This window comes from Typopeltis vanoorti, chromosome 7 (genome assembly GCF_054136105.1).
Source record: "Typopeltis vanoorti isolate ZY-2024b chromosome 7, IOZ_Tvanoo_1.0, whole genome shotgun sequence".
NCBI classification, from domain to species: domain Eukaryota; kingdom Metazoa; phylum Arthropoda; class Arachnida; order Uropygi; family Thelyphonidae; genus Typopeltis; species Typopeltis vanoorti.
Window position 1 is genome coordinate 89858472 of NC_143555.1, and position 23940 is coordinate 89882411.

Below are 23940 nucleotides of genomic sequence, written 5' to 3' on the forward strand. Positions count from 1 at the left end.
CAAGCTGATAGATCTGATTTTATTCATTGTGAAGAATGTAAGTCTTATATCAAATATAATGAGCCTGAACAGTCTGGTCTTGCTGAATACAACATCTGCACCAAGCATAGAGTTCACTGGAATAAGACAAGAATCCTTCATAAAAGCCAATTTCTTATAGAACATCTTTATAAAGAAACCTGCAAAATGTTGCTCCATCGTTCTAACTTATTCGATGGTTTATACTTATCTCCTTTAAGTAGATAGAAAAGATTAGCAGACTGAACAAGTACTAACTTTTAACTGTATATAATCAGCATCATTTATTCATGTATGAATAGAGAAATATATCCAGAAATTAGTTAGGAAAATATTGACCAGTTTTTGTTATCTTACATTAGCTATTAAGGAAGCATTTTGTTAGAATTTACTGTTATTGTTTAACTGCCTTTCAATTTTTGTATGGAAGATTCATGTGAAATATAAGCAAAGATTTGACAAATAAACATCAGGATTTTTAAGACAAGTTTTTCGTTCTTGTATTTTATTCTTAGTATGCCTATTCAAGTTATTTCAATTTTGAAGCAAACACATCTAATTCTAAGCAGAGCATCTAATCAAACATGAATAAAACAAGATAAGTAACCACAGCTACAGTTACTTTCTGAATCTTAATATGATTCATCTCCTATTATATGTTAAAAAACAAATGAAAAAAATTTAAGGTAATCACTATTTATATATTTTATTCTTGGTATGCTTATTCAGGTTATTTCAATTTTGAAACAAACACATCTAATCCTAAGCCAATCATCTAATCAAACATGAATAAACAAGATAAGTAACCACACAGCTACAGTTATTTTCTGTACTTAATATGATCCATCTCCTATTACAATATTAAAAGAAAAAAAAATTTAAGGCAATCACTATTTATATATTCAGCACTAGAATGAATGATATGTGATGATAACTATTAATTGTATTAGCTTCATATTACAACTACTAAATTATGAAAAATATAATTTATGATAATAAAGCTCCCTTCAAATCAGATAATACTTTTTATTTTAAGTATCTAGGAAAATTGCACTGGGTGGGTCACGGATTATAAATTTAACATTCGAATAAACAATAACAAAAAACAAAAATCTAAAAAAAAAAAAAAAATCAACATCCAAAGATGCAATAATCTGCATTCTTTTATATCACAGAACCTAATATATATATACAGGGTGTCTCAAAAAAATGTATACACACTTCAACAGCTGATAACTCAATTTTTGTTATTTTGTAGGTTTAACGGATTTGAAATAATGGCTGAAACCAAACTAAGCTTTGAGGAAAGAAAATTTATCCTAAAATGCTACTGGAAGTATGAAAACGTAGTGGAAGTGCAAAGACAGTTTAGAAGAGAATTTCAATGAGATCCACCCTACGAGACTTACTATCACTCGAATTAGAGATAAATTTGAAGAAGATGGAACTGTTCAAAATGTCCACAAGCAATGTTCAGGAAAACCATGAACAGCTACGAGGCCTGCAACAGAAGAAAGGTTGATTGAAATGTATCGTCAAAGTTCAAGAAAATCTGTGCGACAAGCATCTCGTGAGATAGGAGTATCAAAATCAAGTGGCCATTGCATATTGAAGCGCAGTCATTGGAAAAGTTACATTCCAAGAAGAGTACACGCTCTCAACAAAGATGATCTGGATAGGAGAATGCAGTTTTGTGAGTGATACTTGGAAAAATGTGAAGAGGACACACAATTTCCAAGATGAATTGTGTGGAGTGATGAGGCCACATTTAAATTAAATGGGTCAGTTAACTGGCACAATTACACTTACTGGGCACCTGAGAATCTGCATGTTATGGAGGAACATCATGTAAATTTACCAGGAGTGATGGTGTGGTGCGGCTTATCAGCACACTGATTAATTGGATTATTCTTTTCAACGGTACTGTAACTGGTGCCAATTACTTGAACTTCCTGCATAAAGCTGTCATGCCACATATTCAAGAGGACTTTGAAGATGAGGACTTTTATTTTCAACAAGATGGGGCACTCTCACACTACCATCGAGCTGTAAGGACCTATCTTGATGACTCTACCCAACAGATGGATTGGAAGAAGATGTTCTGTAGAATGCCCCCTCCCCACGTTCACCAGACCTCACGTCAATGGATGTCTTCTTATGGGGATTTATCAAGGATAAAGTTTACACTTCAAAACTGGCAACAGTTGACAACTTGAAAGCAGCAATCGAAAGAGAATGCACCCAGCTACAAGACAAAATGATTCTCAGTGTTTACAATTCCATTGCTGCACGTTATCAGTGGTGCCTGGACCAGGATGGTCATTAGTACATTTATGTCCGCTGAGAGATGAAAAGTACATTTATGTAGTGTACTTTACAATGTGAAAGTTAACTGTATTATAATAAATACCAACTTTATGATCATGCAAAGTGTGTATACATTTTTTGAGACACCCTGTATATATATATCATATATATATGAAATACTATTACATTCACTAACAAGAATCAAATCCTTTATCTCTTGCTCAATCAGCAGAAACAAGGTTATCAACTGGTGAGAAAAAATGCACTGCTGTTTAATATCAAAACTTCTGAACATTAAACAGCATTTGGAAAAGTATTTCCAAAAACAAACATACATTACATAATTTTCAAATATTTGTTTACAACCATAAGCATGATGAGAATTTCAGAAATACTACTTCTAATAAACAACTCTCCAAGATTAAATTCTGCAGAACTTTCTGAAGAATTTAAGGGGAAAAGGCACTTAGCACAAAATCTTCAAATATGGAGGTAGATAGAGAGCAATTCAGCACTCTAAAAAACAGATTTTGAAATATTTTAAATTCATGCAGGTGAAAAATGAAATACTAGTTAATATAAATTATATTCTCTAAATGACTGGCTGAAAATCTCAACATGTAAATTATTCACAATTTCACATATTTCACAAGATAACAAAAATATCATTTGAAAATCTAATATCAAATGATTAAGTATATTAACGTTACATAAAAAATCTTAAGTTTACACATGTGTGTAGAGTTTCCAATAGAAGACATTTTAAATTTGGTTAAGGATTTCAAAATACTTGAAAATAATGCTATATTATAAATCTGTTATATTTCTTTATGAATTATAACTTTCTCAAAACACACTCTTATAACCTAAAAGGACTGTTAACCTGTAAATAAATATCAAGTAAAAACACTGGATTTCCATATCAAGTGATTAAGTAAAAAGTACTTCAAATTTTAGACATGTATCAAACAATAGATAAATTTTAAGCTTATACATAGTTGTATTTCTAAGCTAAAAATGTTAGCTAAACATGGAAATCTGGATGCTGAGATGTTGATTATCACTCATGTTGATGTTTAATAGAGAAAACATCTTAAAAATAATAACAAAATTTATTTAACCAATTAGATAATAAGCCAAAATTTCTCCTTCGTCACCAAGGTATCTTCATGGGCACAAAGAAATACTAATTATATGTATGCAGGCACACCAGGAAGGCAAACAAACAGACTGATTTCAAAATGCTGGCTCCCATAGTTCCAACTGGTTCTCTCTATGGGTACAGAAGTGGAACACCACTGAAGGTCAACAATGACAGTCTCCCAGATTTTTGGCAATGTGATGCAGCCTAATTTGTTTTTAGGTTTGGAGAATGTTGTATCAGAGAGACTGTTCTTGGAATACACCCACGCCACTACAGCATTCTTCAAACCTAAAAACAAATTCAGCTGCATCACATCGCCAAAAATGTGGGAGACTATCATGAGACCTTGAACTGGATTTCACTGCCACAACTATGGATGACATCAGCTGAGACTGTGGACCTTTTGAAATCAACCTATGTTTGCCTTCCTGCTAGTGTACCTGCATGCACATACTTAGTATTTCTTTGTGCCCATGAAGATGTCTAGGTGACCAAAGCAAAATACTGCCTCATAATCTCACTAAAGAAATTTAGTTCGTTATTATTTTTAGATGTGTATTTTGCAGTGATGTTCCGGTGTTCTGTACATAAGCACTGCGACACTGCAGCACCCTCAAGGAAAAAATGAAAAATTTTAATTTTGTTTGTGTTTATAAATAATAACAATGCTTACAACATTATATAAATGCAATACAACATTTTCTTTCGACAGTGATAGAATAGTTAATAATTGGAATTGTTCGATTAACACTTTAGATTACTAAACAAACAAATACACTGCGATTTAACGCAGTGTTGATATTATCACGTTCGACCAATCGCAGTCAGTCTCGCCAATATTCGTTTGATTGCACGTTATAAGTCATTCCAACACTGCTCAAACGAGCAGTGTATCGTATGCTTGCACACATTATTTCTGTGAGATACGAAACTTTTATTATTGGTGTTTGTTCTTGGTGAGGGTGAAATATTTTTAATAAAGCAATTTTTTAATACATAAATTTATTTATTAATAAATTGGTTACTGATTAGGAAATAAATAATTTATTTTTATTTTTTTATTTTGTATATGCAGCACTTCCATTTAAAATTTTCACCGGCCACCTCTGGTATTTTGTTCATTAAATATCAACATGAGAAACATGGAAATATAAAGCTTAATAAGGCGCAACTACAAAAATAAATCAAGATCAGTCCAATGATTATATCTGCGATTTCTGCTACCTTTTCCTCATTTTTTTAAAAATTTAATTACTTTAAATTTTTATTCTCATCATCTGACTTGCCTCATTAAATCAAAAATTTTAAGTTGGAATTAAAATCATTCTAAAACAGCTTTACTTACAATTACAAACAACTTAAATAACTACTCGAATAAAGTCTAACATTTTATTCTAAGAAAAATATATACATATATAATCGTCATATGGCTAGTTACTTTGTACTTATATAATTGGAATGATGAAAAAATCTAACCACATTTAAAATTAATATCACATATTGCCAATTCTATATCAAAACACCATGGTTCCACTTAAAATGGAACTTCATTTCTTCCAAAAAAATCCGGTGTTCCTGATACATCTGCTGCAGAGGACTGACAGGACGGGATGATACAGGCATACAATATAAACTTCGAGCACATGAACTAGTCCATAATCCTCGATCAATAGACTCCCACTTGCAGTCTTTAATTCCATTTTCAATTTCCAGGAAGAGTCGACGGGCAACTCTAAGTTTATCACGAATCTCAACGATTTCTGCTTTTACTTCTTGTAACTGTTGCTTGCTTTCTGAAACACATGTTTTGGTTGCTTCAAGTTGATTTTTCCCTCTGACAGCTAGAATTTCTCCTTTCTTTTGAGATTCACATATCTGAAATAAGACATTTAATAAACCAAAGTGCTCTAAGAAAATAATTTTGATAAGAAAAACTTATAGAAAGCAAAGAGAATGAATGGCAGTTTTTCCTAAAACTTTTATTATATTATTTTTAATAAAAATAAATAAAATTTGCATAATAATATTATGCAAATTATTAAAGAGAATTATAATAATAAATTGCAAGTGTTAAACTAATAATTCATCTAAAAATAATAACTAAATAAATTGAGTTAATTTTAAAAGTATTTTCTTCAATAAACATCAACATGAGTCATCTCATCTGAAAATTGTCATCCTGAGAGTGCATCCTTCAGAGCTAAACAGGTGGAAGTCAGAGGATGCCAGATCCAAACCCATATGCAGGATACAGAAGATCAGTTCATCCAAATATTGCAACTCATCCCTTGCAAGCAAACTGGTATGAGGTCAGGCTTTGTTGAAGAAGGAGACACTCATTCATATTTCTGGTGGGCCAAACTCCACAGATGCATTTTTTCAATTTCATTAACAACTCCACATATCATTCTGAATTGATCATGGTACTTCCCTCCAAAAAAAAGTACACAAGCAAGACCTCATCTTTGTCCCAAGAACACGGTTGCCACTCTTTTCTCAATGGAAGGCTGTCTTTTGAATTTCCTTTTGTGCAGTGAATCAAGAGAGATGACAACCAATCAATTGTCTCTTTGGCTTGTAATGGTGAACCCATGTTTCATCACTTGTGACTATGCATAACAGGAAATCCTCGTTCTCATAACACCGAAGACATTCTGAAGATGATATTCTAGGTTCCTTTGTGTTCTAGCACCCATCATGTGCAAACCATGTTGTAACTAAGGCTATGAATGGTGGTCAATCACCACTGGTTTTCTGATACCAACTGATTTGTATAATTTGCAAGTTATATGATGATTCTCACTGATCGGTGCATCAATGTGATTCTTGTCCATTGGAACTGCTGTAGCCAATAAGTTGCTTCAAGACTTGTCTGATCTTGGTTCCACTACTCTTAAAGTTTCTGACCCTGCATTTAACTGTGTTCGCATCAACAGCATTGTTTCCGTATACATTTTTCCGGTGGGTATGAATTTCCATTGAGTTCACATTTTCTGCAGTAAGGGATTCAATCACTGCTCTCCCTACTTCACACATGCATCCATAACAGCTACCATTTTGAACTACAAGCAAACTTCTATTTACAAACTTTCAAGATATGAACACCACATGGGCTAATGAACTGTGATCCCAATTCATTTGATGAACAGAGAACCCCATGCTTGTTAACATTTTATGATGCACAAAGTTCACTGTTACATTAAGGTTAACAATATATCTTATGAAAAAATAAAAAAATTCAGCTTATGAACACATTTCAAAGAATGCATTATGTTCAGAAGGTGGAGTTCAACTGTACCGGTGTGCTATGCTCATGTGACTGACTGCACCCCACTCATTCACGGTCAGAACCAGATTACTAGTGTCCAACTCAATGATGTATAAACTCACTGCCACACTTGAATCGAAAGGGAAAAAAAAAATAGGAGGCATTACTTTTATGTTGGTCTTCATACTACAGGTTCAGTTTATTTACTATCATTCGTACCATATACTGCAAGTTCAAATCATTATGTCTAATTTTATATTTAAAATAGTCTAATGTAAAATTAAAAATTCAACAAAAATGTTCAAACAAGGGTAAAGTTTTTTTAACAAATGTAGATGTACTAGAAACAAATATAAGTTGAAATTTTTTTGTCTAAAACAGCCTGGATTGTAATCTGGTCTGAATCCTGTCTTTGGAAAACAAAACTGATTTGGGACAAATGCAGTGAAACAAAATACTTCAAACATGAGAGAGAGTCCACAGGTTATATTTTCATAATAATGCTTCACAGTACAAACAACTTGAAGAGAGGGAAAAATACATTTATTAAATTCACTAATTTCATAGTGAAGAATTTATGGAGACACAACACACGTGTTAGAATAATTACTTTACTTAACATTAAATAATAATCGACGTTTCGACCTCTGTATCAAGGTCATCATCAGGAAAACATACATATGTACAATATACAAAGTACATGCTGCTGCACTATACAAAAGTAAAATTAATCTAAATGTTTGTTAATCATTTATCCTAGCCTGACCTCTGGTGAGAAAGAAAAAAAAAACAGAACTACATTAAACAATATCTACAGTCCTTTTGTATTGAAATTTTCTTCTGTCTGGGGTTGTTCTGGTTGCTATATCGGTTGAAGATGGATCCTCCACATTCTTGGAATAATTAATTCATCGCTTTTGTTCAGATTTGGATGATGTTTTAGCATTTCACAAGCTTCTTTGAATTTTCTTTCAAAACAGGTTCTGGTGCAGTGTAGGGACTTAGTGTCTTTCCAGTAAATTCTGTGGCATGTTTGGAGTGCATGGTCTGATAGGCCTGTTTTATGTGGCGTTTGTGTTCATCTTTTCTGATTGGGATGATGCGTCCTATTTCCCCTATGTAAGCTAGGTTACAGGTACACTGAATTTTGTAAACCCCAGGGTGGACAAGGTATGGAAGAGAATCTTTGCCCACCCTGAGGTTTACAAAATTCAATGTATTAAGTAAATTTCTTAAATTTACTTAGCTTCTCCATATTAAACACAAATGCCACATTAAATACCTCCACTATGGTAAAACAGGCCTATCAGACTATGCACTCTAAACATACCACAGAATTGACTGGAAAGGTACTAAGTTCCTACACCGCACCAAAACCTGGTTTGAAAGAAAATTTAAAGAAGCTTGTGATATGCTAGAACATCATCCAAATCTGAACAAAATGGATTAATTATTCCAAGAATGTGGAGGATCCATCTTCAAACCATATAGCAACCAGAACAACTCCAATACGAAAAGACCGTAGATACTGTTTAATGTGGTTCCATTTTTGTATTGTTTTTTCTCACCAGAAGTCAGGCAAGGATTAAAATGATTAACAAACATTTAAATTCATTTTACTTTTGTACAGTGCAGTGGCATGTAGTCTGTATATTATACATATGTATGTTTTCCTGATGATGACCTCAATACAGAGGTCGAAACGTCAATTGTTACTTGCTTAATGTTAAGTAAAGTAATTATTCTAACACGTCTCCATAAATTCTTCACTATGAATGCTGACTACCATGTAACCTTAAAAAAAGGAATAAATTCACTGATATTTCAATGGTTTTCTATCCATAATTGTTAAAGCACAATTATAACTGGGACAGGCACACACAGCACTGAACTAATAAGTAATTGTGGAAGACAATCCAAACTGAAAGAGTCTAGATCTTTGGTGAATTAATGCTGTCATACTTGTTGAGATTGGGAGAGTGCTTCATAGCTGATGTTGATTTTAAAAATAGTTGTTCAGACCTATACCAACTTCTATGTAATATAGATGTTTTCCTCCATCTAATCACATGTGAAGGAGTATTATCCACAGAATGGTCTACCAATTCCGACTTGCCATACAGATGATTATGGAAGTAATTTGTGATCTTCAAGGCAGATGTTAATTGATCTACCAGTCTGTCCAAAGTAGGCTAAACTGCAGGCACAAGAAACTTTTTTTGCAGAAAGCTTTGGCTATTTTTTCTGATGTACTCTTAACATGTGGGCTGGGAATGATTTTGCTGTGATCCTCTGTGTCGGGTATAGGCAGGGGGTGATGTAGTGTTTTATCTATTTTATAAGGGATGTAGTCATTGGCTAAAAAAAAGTGTTTTGAATCCCAGAGTTCAGTTTCAAGAGCTATGTCATTGAACAAATAACCCTGGCTCGGTGAATAAATGTTTTGATGAAGCCACAGTTGGGAAGAGTGGTGGTGGATGATTGTTTATGTAAATACCTGTAATTGTTTACATAAACTATGTTTACGAGTGAAATATTTTTATGTAATGTTATCAGAGCAAATCAATTTTACCCTGTGGACTAGGATTTTTATAATGTCACGTTGTGGAATCCAATTCATTATAGAAACAAAGTAACAAATAACAACAGTCTTCCCTTCCTAGACACCCCAGTTATAAGACAATCAGATGGATTCTTGGACTTCACAGCCTACAGAACCCCCCCACACACACACACAGGGACTGTTGTATGCATGGGACATTATGTGACTGTTGTGTGCATTATGACACACTAGGATAATCTGATGTGAAGTAGTCATCTGCTTCCATATAAAATGAACTAGTGAAGTTACTTCACATTTAAACTTTTCCTTGTTCACATGTAAGTAAAGGATAAAAACAAGACTAATTTTCAAGCACAATTTACTTTCTATTTTGGATTTTTCTGATTTCTTCATAACAAAAGATTAGGGAGATTTATGCAGTAAACAGAGAGGATTACTTTGCCTTGGTTATCAATCGGGTTGAAGAATGATGCCAGCAATTCATTAGTTTTAAGGGCAAGGTTACAACAATAACTATATGAATGTAAGAGAGAGGTGGAAACAGCGATCGACAAAAGTTGCAATCAATAACATTTGGTCCCTTGATGAGGGACCAAAAGGTGCAGCTGTCATTTAAATGGAAAAAAAGTTTCATGTGTTTGACTCTTTCAAAAATCAGGGTGTTTTTTTTGTTTGTTTAGTTTTTCCCCCAGCTGTATGAGCTGCATGCAGGCTGAGTGCAAAGCTGGAGTTTTGTTCTTAAGCCACTTGAGATACAATTTTTTTTTTTTTTTTTCTTTGACTACTTGGCACTTATTGGAGAATGGATTGTGGTCAGGTATTTCGGGTGGAATAGGAGATGAAGGCTTTCATTCTTATACAAATTAGATTTAGGATATACAACTTATAGTGCAGATGAAGCAAAATCAGTCCTACATATCAAGAATTTTAAAAGTACTTATATTAGAATTATGCATGGTAATCAAGATAAACATTAATAGTAGGGAGAAATGCCACCTGAAATTGGTGGCATTTCTCACAAATTATGGATGATTTCTGTTGTTCATACAACCCACATAGTATTATACACAACAATCAAGACACTACATAATATTCAATAACACAGTTTTTTAATGCACACAAAAAATCATAAATTTCACTCTTCCCACGTAAAATATTTGTAGCTTGTTCCGTGGAGATCCACTTTTATCTCTGCTTTTTATCAGCAACTATTTCCTACTGCTTTAATAGAGCATTAAATGCTAGATCTAATAAGGATGTTGCTTAGCTTATATTTTGTTTATCTCTCAGTCTATGATACAGATAGCAATGGGTTCAATTCTCAAAACAACAAACTGAACTGGTAGGATCAGATGTCGAGGCTAGCTGGTGAACGGTCGTGCTATCGGAGAGCTACTGAGAGATTTGTGTTTTTTGTTGATTTATTGGTGTTTTGGATTCAATTTAATGGACTTAAGTGTTTAATTTTGGTATATTATTAGAGCTTTATTAACGTGGTTAGTGTACTAAAGTGTTTTATAACATAATCTATGTCGGAAGTCGCCGCTAGATGAATTCGTAATGAGTAGTGTTCGTGCAAGCTCCAGATAAGATAAGTATCATTTTCAGTTATCGATACAAATTACTTAATATTGTGTAGTTTTGTTTTGTTTGCCTTGCGTATTTTAGTGCGTCTATTTTTGGTGTGTTATAACGTTTAATTTGACAAAACACGTTACAGATAAATATGGCACCTGTGCGTAGGAAAATGGCGGCCAGTAATGAAGGTTCGCCATCGTTATCAAAGAACGGTAGCATAAAAGAAATGAGTCAGTGTACTAGCTGTGAAATGTACACTTTGCGGAGTGCGGTCGGAGTGTGGTTAGATGATGATAAAGGATTGAATGTGTGTAGAAAATGTAGGGAGAATGCGGAATTGAAGTGTATTTCGGATCGTGAGTGTGATATTTTTGTCAACCTTCAAAATGAAGGAAATAGGGATATGACAAGAAACGGCAAAGTTGTACATGAAAATTGTGAGAGTGTGAATGTAGAAAGTGTGAATGATAGTATAAATGGTTTCTCAGAGAACAAAAAAGATGAGATAGATGCATTGAGTGAGATCGCGTTGTTGAATAGTGCGATAGAAAGAGCAAAACAGCAGCTAGAGTGCATGAACAAAAGTAGACTGAATGAAGCAACCAATAATAAAAGGTATGACAGGAAAAATAGACGTATGAATGTGAACATGAACAAAATGAAGGATAGAGTGCTGTATGGAGACTCGTTAGTACGAGGTGTGTTAGTAAAGGATTTGACAATATCGTACCAACCTGGTGCGACCATAAATGACGTAACTGCGTCTATTAGAGAGCAAAAGGAAAGGGTGAAAGAAATGATTGTTGTGGCAGGTACGAATGATTTGAAAGGAGATAAAATGGAAATGATAGAAGACCTGAATGAATTGTTTGAGGTAGCAAAAGAAAAGAGTGAGAGAGTTAGAATGATTAGTCTTTTGCCACGGTATGACAGTGAAATGTTTAAAAGGAGGGCTATAATTGCAAATGACTTTATGCGTGGGTTATGTATGACGAGTGGTGTGGAATTTGTGGATGTGTGGAGTGAGTTTGATGGGCGAAAGGATCTATATAAGATGGATGGCTTGCATTTGAATGGTTACGGTGTAAGAAGACTTGAGAAAGTGTTGCTGAATGTAGTGGATGTGCAAATTCAGGGAAACTAGATTTGTTAGGAGGGGGGGTAGAGATACAGTCCTTATGGAGGCAGTTGAATGTAAGAATGAATATAATATGCCAGAGCAAATAAGGACAACAAATCAGAGTGGGATAGTTAATATAAGGCATCAAGGTAGGGTTGGGGCTAATGGGGGTCTTAAATTCATGTACACTAATACTAGGAGTATTAGGAACAAGAAGGAAGAGTTTTTGGCCATGGTTGGCACTTCCAGACCACAGGTTATAGGTATTAGTGAAACATGGCTGACTGTAGATGATATAACTAGTGGGATTGAATATGATGGGTATAGTGTGTTCAGGAATGACAGAGAGAATAAAATGGGGGGAGGAGTATTGTTGATGATAGCTGATGAGCTCCAGCCAAGGAGAATAGAAGTTGAATTGCAGGATAGAGAAAAGAGCACATTTGAGGCCATTTGGTGTGAGATTGTGGCTAGCAGAACTAAATATACAATTGGGTGCTGCTATAGACCAGGTGATGGAAAAGATGGTGGTGACAGTATGCACAAGCAAATAGAAGAAATGGGTGGAAGGAGGGTGATTATTATGGGAGATTTCAACTATGGTCGCATTGATTGGAGTGAGGAGAGGACACACGGGAGGAAGGAACTGGATTTTATGCGGTTATTAAGGGATAACTATCTGCGACAGCATGTAATGGAAAATACTAGGGGTCAGAGAGTGCTTGACCTAGTAATTACATCTGAGGATTTGGCTGTAACAAATATGACCACATTGCCGCCAATCGGTGAGAGTGATCATAGGGTCTTAACTTGGGAGGTGGCTAAAGGTGTAGAATTTTCAATTAAGACAGGGTACATGTGGAATTATCGGGCGGGAAAGTATGACAAGCTTAGGAGTTTGATTGGTTCAGTGCCATGGCATGTACAACTGCAAGAACTAGAAGTTGATAGTGCATGGGAGGTAGTTAAGAAGTGCTTGCATGAAGCAATGGCTGACTGTATACCTAGAGTCCGAATAATAAATCAAGTAGGGGTTAAATGGATGAATAACACCATTAAGCTTGAGTTGCAAAAAAAGAAACAACTATGGAGGGAATTTAAGGAGAAGGGTGACCGGCAGGCACATGAACGGTATAAAGCGCAGGCCAGAAGGGTGACGAGTGTGGTAAGAAAAGCAAAAAAGGATTACGAAAGAACATTGGCCAAGCAGGCTAAAGAGAATCCTAAACAGTTTTTTAGATATGTAGCAAGTAAAAGGAAAAATGTACATGGCAGATTGATTTTAAAGAATGCCGATGGTAGGGAGGTAACTGAATCAGTTGAGATAGTTGAGTTACTGAGTGAGCACTTTGCAAAAGTATATCATCCAGGTGGTGACATTGCAGAAACGAATAAACCAGTAGATTATACGGGAATTGTGGTTAATGAAGTGGAGGTGAGTAGTCTATTGCATAACCTCAATGTCAATACATCTGTGGGATTGGATGGTATACCAGCTCGTGTTGTACGAGAAGCAGCTAAAGAATTGTCAGTACCCTTGACCATTTTGTTTAATTTGAGTCTCGGGTCTGGGTTAGTCCCGAGCGGGTGGAAAGAGGGGAAAATAGTTCCACTGCATAAAGGTGGTTCCAAGACTGCTGTTGTAAATTACCGACCGATTAGCATATCAGGAATCATTGTCAAGGTCTTAGAGAAAATAGTCAAGAGGAAAATACAAGATTGGATTGAAGAAAATGGGATACTGTATCGGGGACAGCATGGTTTTGTGAAGGGTAGGTCATGCCTCAGTAACTTGCTCACGTATTATAACACAGTGACGGCTGAACTGGATAAGGGTAATGGGTTTACGGTGATTCTACTGGACCTTGCCAAGGCCTTTGACATGATTCCACATGGAATTCTAATCAGTAAATTGCAGCATATGGGAATGGACATAGGGTTGGTGAGATGGATAGGAGGGTGGTTGACGGAGAGATATCAGAGAGTGGTTTACTCGGGAACAGAGTCCACAAGACGGCCGGTGACTAGTGGTGTGCCACAAGAATCTGTTCTTGGACCACTGCTGTTTAATTTGTTCATAAATGATATAGGAAATGATCTGAGAGGAACAGTTCATTTGTTTGCGGATGATGCGAAGTTGGGTAGGGCAATAGTGAATGCAGATGACGTCAAAATTTTGCAGGATGATTTGGATAGATTGGAGGTCTGGGCTAAGGAGAATGGATGTCAGTTTAATGTGGCAAAATGTAAGGTTATGCATTTTGGGGTGAAAAGATTGGCGGCAGTTTACTGCATTGGTGGAACCCTGCTCCAGGAAATTGATGAGGCACGAGATTTAGGAGTGTTGGTGGATAAGGAATTGAAATTTAGGGGACACATTGCAAAAGTGACCAAAACAGCTCATCAAATCACTTGGTTGCTGAAGAATACGTTGACAAGCAGAGACAAGCAGGTTATTGTTCCTCTCTATCGAGCCTTGATAAGACCCCATCTAGACTACTGTGCTCAGATTTGGTCACCTAGGTTTCTTCTTGATGGGGAGGATGTGGAGAGGATCCAGAGGCGAGTGACCAAGATGATAGCAGGTCTGTGGAATGAACCGTATGAGAACAGGTTGAGGATTTGTGGGTTGCAAAAATTGGTTGAGAGGCGGAGGAGGGGAGATATGATTGAGACATTCAAATTACTGAAGGGTTTCTATAAAATTAATTCAGAAGATATTTTTGAGAATAGGGCTGGTTGTGGGAGGACTAGGGGACATCCATGGAAACTGGGCAAAAGTGTGGTTAGTAAAGGTGTTAGAGCTGGGTTCTTTACTTTTAGAGTAGTGAATGAGTGGAATGCGCTCCCTGAGTCTGTAGTGGATGCTGTGACAGTGAATGAGTTTAAGGCGAGGTATGATAGATACTGTATGAATGTCAGATAGTTGTGATGAATATGATTTGGGGCCTCCCTCGATGAGTCTAATGACTCCCTGGAGTTGCCCGTAATAATAGTAATAGTAATATTACTTCTTCACTTGCTTCAGCCTCAAATATTTTTTAAAGCATTTCACAATTGCTTCCTCATCTGAATCAATGCTGCACAACTCCTAGAGCAAAATTATCACTTTTAGCTGAGTTGGATCATATGAAAAAATACTGCATCTCCAGAACCTATCCATTACTATATTCTGCACACAGCTTGATCATTTCCAGATTTCTGCAAAGATGCTTCCAAATGCCTCTTTGCAACTTGATTGCAGTGAGTGAGTGAATGGGGTAGCAAAGAAGAAATAACTTCATTTTTCAAATCTTTCTCTGTTCTTAGATGATTATGGGTCATACCTTTCTATAAAAAAAATGTAAAAAATAACATTCTGATGAATAAATGCTTTTAAAATTACTATAAAAATATATTTAATGGTAATATATTGAAGAAAACTTCTATTGATTGTAGATTTGACATGAGTGAATAAAATAAGACTTGTAGTGTCAGTCTACACTGCAGGTAAAGTGTTTGTTTCCTTTAATTACCATTTGTCAACAGTCCAAAAATTTAATTGATGGCACTGCCTATTATGTGGGATGAAAAGCTCTGCTATCTTCATTTTGAGATCAGCCAACTCTCCTTCTGTTTAGATATAGCTGTAGAGGCTTTGCTATATTCATGTCTATAACCTCATAAAGCTATCAAACCAAAGACAAAAAGATTAGAACAAAATATATTTCATATTGTTTAATTATTTTTTTTTTCATGCGAAAGAAATGGAGAAAATAGTCTTACCTGTCTCATTTCTTCAAATGATGAAACTAAGCTTATACACTACACAGATTAAGTATCATACATGAAAGATTTGTGCTACTTTCACCAAGTATTGTGCTCCTTAATATGCATATAACAGGCTCATGAGGAATGATATTCTTATATTCTTACAAAGCATCCGTCATACCCATCTTACTCTGTATTTCCAAAAAGTGTTTTTTTTTGCAGATATTTAAAATATAATAGCTGTCCATTACTAAAAAAGAGTATTAAATTCTTTTAAATTATTTTAAAAATAATTAGTTAAGGATCAAAGCTAGGCAACTGAGAGGAGAACTTCACACACCCTCGATGTGAATGCAGAGAACCATAAATGGGACATCTGACTCAATGCCTAATTCTTTCTGTGGTGTACTCTATTAGTAGGTATCCATATAGATTACAAACACAAAGTTTGGCAGTTTGACTTTCAAAACCACACATACATTATGATGGTACAACATAATCATGTATAATGACAGCTGGAATGCCATCTGGTTAATAACGGCCCAATTATTTTTTTTTTATCAGAGAACCAGGGTGAACAGCAAAAAATACAATTACTGGAACAAACTAAACTACAACTGAATTAATGATAAGCACCATCAAAATAAACAGCATTAATGGAAAAAAGTGTAGTTAGCAAAGGAATTAGAGAACCATCATGTCAATATAACTAATGCTATAGGTTACTTATAGGTTGTTACTCAAAGATCAAAAGATGTAAATTCCTTCTGAATAATAAGATGATTTAATAAGCATTAGGGATTGGGGAAAGTAGAAAATAGATATAATTAAATATGAAGACAACTTCTTGAATGAGAAATTTGCCTACATGTGGAACTGCACTAGTTTGATACAGTGTAAGTGCATAAGGACTTATGCTTGACCACCAACACGTGAATTCCCTTGCTTAGAAGCTCTAGCTAGTATTAAATGTAAGTGATCTCTTGATTTTAAGAGATTCTATGTGCAGATGAAAATAATTAAGCAAGCATATGCACATGCAATGCCATCTGTGGTAGTCCAGTTAACTAGTTGGATGGTCATAGAAAATTCAAATACACTCTCGGAATTTTTATTATTATTATTCAGGATCTCCAATGAAGTCGTAAGACTCGTCGTAGGAGACCTATCTCAAACAAAAGAAATCACGCCATTCCTTAAATTCATTCACCATTCATGCTCTTACTATCAGCAATGCATTCCACAGTCCAACCATCCTTCATGAAAAAAAAAAAAAAAAAAAAAAAGTCACTCCTCTCACTCACCATTTCCATTCATAACTTCCAGGGATGGCCTGTTGTCCTTGTCCCTTCCTCTTGATCAAACATATGAAAGAACTCTTCAGTGTCAATCCAGTAACTACCAATCAGCATTTAAACGTCTCAATCATATTACCTCTCCTTCTATAGATCAAACTCTGTACAGTCCTGATATTTTTGTTACCTGCCTTTGCACCCTCTTCAAGGTTAATTTTTCCCATTCAAATCCTGGTGACCAAATCTGAGTACAATATTCCAGATGACGTCTGATTAGGGCTTTATACAATGGAACCACAACTCTTCAATCTCTGCTAATCAGCATCCTTCTCAGTATTGTAGAAATTCTCTGGGGTTACCTTCACTACCTTTGTGATATGTCCCCTAAACTTCAAGTTTCTGTCGATCATCATCCCTAGGTCCCTCAGTCTCTTCCACTTCCTCTAATATAGTTCCTCCACTATGGATCCCAAACTTCGAGACCTTATATTGATCAGCTTTAGTGCATTAAACTGACATCCCTTATTCATTTGCCCATCTATCCAGGTTATTCAAATCAACTTGAAGGGTAACTACAACATCACTATTACTAATAACCATTCCTGGCTTCCCATCATCTGCAAACAACTGAATATCTCCCTGAAAATCCAGTGATAATGTCATTGATATCAAGGTTAAACAATGTGGGTCCCAATACTGAGCCCTGAGGGATCCTACTTGTAACCTTCTGATTCTTGTTACTGCTCCTTCATACACAACTCTCTGACACCATCAGCCAGCTAATCCCCCATCCAATTCACTGACCTGATATTCAAATTCATATGTGGTAACTTAAATATCAGCTAATCATGTCACACCCTGTCAAATGTCTTTGTAAATTAAAATAAAAGGCAGCTTATGCCTTTCCCTCATTGGCTGCTCTTGTCACTTTATTATAAAAGGCAATTAGATTACTAAAACAAGAGCACTCTTAACAAATCGTACTGTCCTTCATCTGCCCAATGCTGTATATGATCTCTCATTAATTTCTCCAAAATCTTAACCACTACAGAAGAAATACAAACTGGCCTATAGTTTGACACTTCCATTTTACCACTATCATTATGCAATTGGTCTAGCTTACCCTCCTTGGGCACCTTTCCATAGCCAGATTCTCAGAAAAGCCAACTCAACAGAGCTATCAGTTCCTTAGCATATTCTCGAAGGACAGATGAAATCCCATCTAGCCTACTGCTTTACTGCATCCAGAAATCTTAGTATTTGAACAGAACTTGATCCCTTATCACCATGTGAATAAGGGAATGTTTCAAGGAGTTAGCATCAGCTTTGGCCTACCTGTTTAACAAGAGTCTTGCAACATCACAAGTCCCAAAGGAATGGAACAAAGGCAAAATTGTTCCACTTCACAAAGATGGTGAAGAGGCTAAGGCAACAAATTATGGATTGATCTCTATATCTGGAGTTGTAGTTAAGGTATTGGAGAGATTGGTGAGAGATAGGATATAAAAGTGGGTTGATATCAGTGATATTCTTTGTGCTTGTCAGCATGGGACTGTTAAAGGGAGGTCTTGTTTTACCAGCTTCCTTATGTATTGTTACAAGGTGACGAATGTATTGCACAAGGAAGATGCATATACAGTGGTATACTTAGATTTTGCAAAAGCTTTTGATAGATTACCATGCCATAAGTTGGTCACTAAACTGAAGCAGATAGGACTGAATAACAGACTAGTAAGTTGGATAGGTGACTGGTATGAGCAAGGTGTGTATGGGACACGCTATCTTGAAAGAGGAAAGTCACTAGTGGTGTGCCACAGTAATCTGTTTTGGGAACATTGTTATTTAATTTGTATATTAATGATATTGGGATATGCTTAACTAGTAATATACAACTGTTTGCAGATGATGCAAAACTGGAGAGAATGATGAGGAATCAAGATGTTGCCTTACAGGACTTGAATAGATTGTACGAGTAGGCAGCAGTATGAAACTGTCAATTCAATTTTGTAAAAGTGTAAGGTTCTGAAATTTGATAGGCAACAATAGGATGTGACGTATACGCTTGGTGGTGAAATTTTGAAGGAAGTTGATGAGATAAGAGACCTTGGTGTAGTGGTGGACAAGGATCTGAAGTTCAGAGGTCACCTTGCAAAAGTTGTGAAGACATCACATCAGATTATAGCAATGATGCAGATGACTTATATAAGGTCTTGATCAGGCCTTGTAAGGATTACTGTGCACAGATTTGGTCCCTTGGTTCTCATGGTGATGAGGAAATATTGGAAAGGGAGTAGACTAAGATCATCATTGGTCTTTGGTATGTGGGATATGAGGACAGATTGAGGGAATGCAGTATGCAAAGTTTTGTGAATAGGAGGAAGAGAGGGAATATGATTGAGACATTCAAGTTGGTAAAGGGTTGTTACCAGGTTAATGTGGAAGAATTCATAGAATGTGAGAAGGGTAGGAAAATAAGGGGACATCCCTGAAAGCTATATAAGGAGGGTGTTAGCAGATTCTTTGCATGGAGAGTGGCTACTGATTGGAGTGCATTGCCTGACATTGTAGTAAATTCAGATACATTGAATCAGTTAAACGCATGATTTGTTGAGCTTTGCAACAGTGTTTGCCTCCCACAATGAGTCTTTTGACTCCAAAGAGGTCTATTGCTAATAATAATAATAATGGCTACTCCTTCTTTTCCTTGATTGTCATTGCCTAAATGTTATATTCAGGCAATGACAATCAAGGAAAAGAAGGAGTAACCATAGTATTCAACACAAAATACGAGGCAAATCTTCTTGAATGGCAGTCAGTGTCAAGTAGAGTAATGTGGGCAAATATGAGAATGGGGAACTGGACAATGAAGCTTATTTGTGCCTATGGTCCCACAGAAGGTTCTACTAAGGTAGAAGTGGATGAATTTTTTGACGCTATAGAAAAAGCAACTGACACATGAAAAAGGAAAAGTTGGTCCTTGTTGGGGATCTAAATAGCAGAGTAGGAAATGATTGTGAGACATACAAAAATATTTTGGGAAAATTTGGAGAAAAGAGCAAAGCTAATAAAAATGGCAAATATCTGTTGGATTTCTGCTCAGGACATGGACTGGTTATTACTAACACCATCTTCCAACATAAAAATGTGCACAAATTCATATGGAGAGAAGAGGCAAGGAATAAGAAAAGTCTCATTGACTATGTTATTGTTGATAGTGATGTTTTCACCCTGGTGAAGGACACCATAGTGTACAGAGGATTTGAAATTGGAAGTGATCACAATTTAGTCTTGAGCAGGATAAAATTGAATTTCATATTGAAAAGAATAACATGTAAGAAAGTTTTAAAGCGAATAAAAGTTGAGCAGCTCTCAGATGTCAACTGTAGACTAAGATACAGAGAGATTATTGAAAAAAAATATGAAAGAGTTTGAGAACAGGAATCAAACATTGGAGATTCAGTGGCAAACTCTGAAGAAAGCATTGATTGATTCTGCCAGAGAGGCATGTGGTGAGGTTGTCTGCAAAGATAAAAAAATCAGAACTCCCTGGACACAGGTGGACACAGGAAGTTAAAAAGGCAGTGAAGGAAAAGAAGAAAGCATATCAAAAGTTCCTGGCAAATAAGTCAGCTTGTGCTCTTAGAGAATATAGAGACAAATGCAAGAATGCTAAACACTGTGTAAAACTAGCTAAACAAAAGTCATGGGAGGACTTTGGTAGGAACATAGAAAATAAATATCAAGAAGGTGACAAAATATTCTGGAGGTTGTTGAAGAAGCTTAGGAATGGAGGAAAGAGTGCTGTAAAAGGAGTTAGAGATGATAAAGGTGACATGAAAACAGGAGAAAAAGATCTCCTTGAAGTATGGAGTAATTACTTTGAAAAACTGCTAAATGAAACAAGCAGTGATGACAGCACAGTGGTAAAAAACACTGACCAGGTATGCAGTCAGGAATACATATCCATACTTGAAGTAGAAAAAGCCATCAAAGGCTTGAAATGTGGAAAGGAAGCAGGAGTAGATGATATTCGACCAGAAATGCTGAAGTATGGTGGTATAAAAGTCTTATAGGGGATGCACTGCATAGTTCAGAAAGCCTGGACAGATGGACGAATTCCCGATGATTGGAGTAGAGCTCTCATAGTACCCATATATAAAAAGGGAAATAAAACAATGTGAGAATTACAGAGGTATTTTCCTACTGAGTGTTCCTGGCAAGATCTATGCAAGTATACTTGAGAAACGGTTGAGAAGAATTGTGGAAGAAAAGCTGGGTGAAGAACAAGCTGGATTCAGGCCAAATAGAGGCTGTCAGGATCAGATCTTCGCTTTACGAAAAATAGTCGAGAAAGCTTGGGAATATAACAAAGATCTGTATTTAAGTTTTGTCGATTTGGAAAAGGCATATGACAAGGTGCCAAGAGAGAAGCTATTCAATACGCTGCAGTTATATGGTCTCAATGGGGCATTATATCAAGCAATACTTAGTCTTTATTTGAGTTGTAAGTCAGCAGTTAGAATTGAAGGAAGTACAGGAAGATGGTTTAATGTTAAATCTGGTGCGAGACAAGGATGTACATTATCCCCTCTGTTATTCATCATCTGTATGGATCATGTTATGAAGGAAAGTGGTATTAAACATGATATCAAAATTGGAGATGTTAATGTCAGCTCTTTGCTTTATGCGGATGATGTTATACTTCTAAATAAATCCGCTACAAGTCTGCAAGATTCTCTGACTAAATTGAATAGCTGTTGTAATAGATATGGTATGAAGGTCAACAATAAAATGACAAAGACAATGAAAATAGGCAGAATCATTGAAAATGTCAACTGTGTTGTGAATGGAGAACCTGTGGAACAAGTAAAACATTTCAGCTACTTAGGCACAATTTTTACTGAAGATGGTAAATTAAATATAGAAATAGATAACAGAATCAGCAAAGCTGGTATGGTGGGAAGTCAATTGAATAAATTCATATGGAATAAGAGAGAAATTAGTCGGAACACTAAATTAGCTGTATACAAGACAGTGTTCAAACCAGTTTTAACTTATGGATCTGAGAGCTGGGTCAGAAGTAAAACACTTGACCAAAGACTAGAGAACACAGATATGAGATTCCTGAGAAAGATTAGAGGCGTGAGCAGATGGCATCAATGGCAATATCATATTAAAAAACGAGGATATTAGGAAAGAACTTGACATTGTCAGCATCCAGGAATGTGTTAGCAGAGCTAATCTCAGGTGGTATGGTCACTTAAATAGAATGGGAGAGAAAAGATTAGCAAAACAAGTGTTCTCTGCCAGGTTGGCAGCAAAACGACCCAGAGGAAGACCAAGATATAGGTGGATTGATACGGTACAAAGTGCCTTAGACGATAGAAATATAAGATCTGATAATGTTGGAGTCTTGACAAGTAATAGACTGATTTGGAGAAAAATTGTAGATAGGAAGTTAGTAATGATGTAATTTTTTCATGTAGTACTATCATATCCTGTACACCCACTGAGGGTACATGGCAGGAATTTGAAGATGATGATGATATTTCATATATTAGGTTTTCATGGCTATTATACATGTTTCAAGGAAAATAACATATGACTATATAGCTGAATGCTAAAATAGAAAACTATTTATAAATGCACTACCGGTTTTGTTTTTCTAGACTTAATTGGATGCATAATACATAGAAGAAAAAAGAGACATAAAAAACATTACTCATCACCAAAGTATTAAGTTCTAAATTATTAAGGAATTGTTCACATTAGAATGAATATGTGGACTAGCTGTGTTATTCTCATCCACAGGACGTGGTCTCGAGATCGCCATAGCTAAATTAAAGAGTAGTAACAATCAGAAAGATTGTAGCTGAGGTTGACATTAAGGTGAACAGGATTTAGTGTCATTTCTGCTGATTCTAAGATTTTTCTTTCATCAAAGCATTTGTACATAATTTTGGATCTATTCCAGTTTACTGAGTATAGTGGATTGATGGTTATTGGGATCAGAAGAATTAAGCACATTACTAGATAAGGCTATGGCCCTAGTTCTACCACAGAATGATATTTTTGAGATTTCTTCGATATGAAGTTCGAATGATTCTTCTGTTTGTTCATAATAAGAGGAATTACAGCCACAATACACACCTGGATACTTCAAAATGTTATGTTTAGGTTTTACTGGTGTCAAAGCCAAGATCGAAGCTTTCTTCAGGGGGTGAATAAAGTATGAATCTCATATTAATTGAGGATTTTTGCCAATTTGTTAGAAACAGAGCTAATATACAGAATGGTGATATAACCTTTCACATCATTACTCTCTTTGGCATGGTGTGTAGCAGGATTAAACAAGAGTTTAGAAATTGACCGTTTAGAATAACCATTCTTCTGAAAAACTGATAAAAGCAGTTTTAATTCTTTGGCAATCTTTTCTTCATCGCTTTTGTGGATATTTGTTGGTATGTGTAGGCTTTCTGTAGAAGGAGATGAGTTTTTCAAATGAGTCAGTTTTACATTAAGAAAAGGAAGTGAACTGTTAACTTCTAGTTCTACTGTAAATTTTATCCCAGGATGCTGGTTGTTAAACTCTTAGAGTGAATCTGGACCATGTTTCATTTTGTTTCATTTGAATTTGTTTCATTAGAAGCTGAGTTACAGTGCCAAAAGTGACTGTGTTTTGACGAACGGTCAGAAAATGAGTTTCAAACAGAGAGCTGAGATTGACTTTTATGTTAAACTTGGTAAACGTTTTACTGAAATGCATCAAATGCTTCAAAGAGCATACAGTGATGAATACTTATTCTGTACTCAAGTTTACAAGTGGTTTAAGACATGTGATGCTTGAGGATGACGAAAAGCCAGGCCGTCCAAAAACTGGACTGAGCGAAGTTAACA

General features: G+C 35.7%; 1 protein-coding gene across 1 annotated transcript in view; it reads right to left on the reverse strand.

Moving 5' to 3' along the window:
• Nucleotides 1-790: 790 nt before the first annotated feature.
• Nucleotides 791-23940, reverse strand: part of LOC150104850 (uncharacterized) — a 100175-nt gene continuing 77025 nt past the window's right edge. Inside the window, exon 4 of the mRNA XM_090396010.1 lies at nt 791-5344. Within this exon, the coding sequence (XP_090252136.1) occupies nt 4979-5344 (366 nt within the window). The 3' untranslated portion in view covers nt 791-4978. The remainder of the gene's footprint in view (nt 5345-23940) is intronic.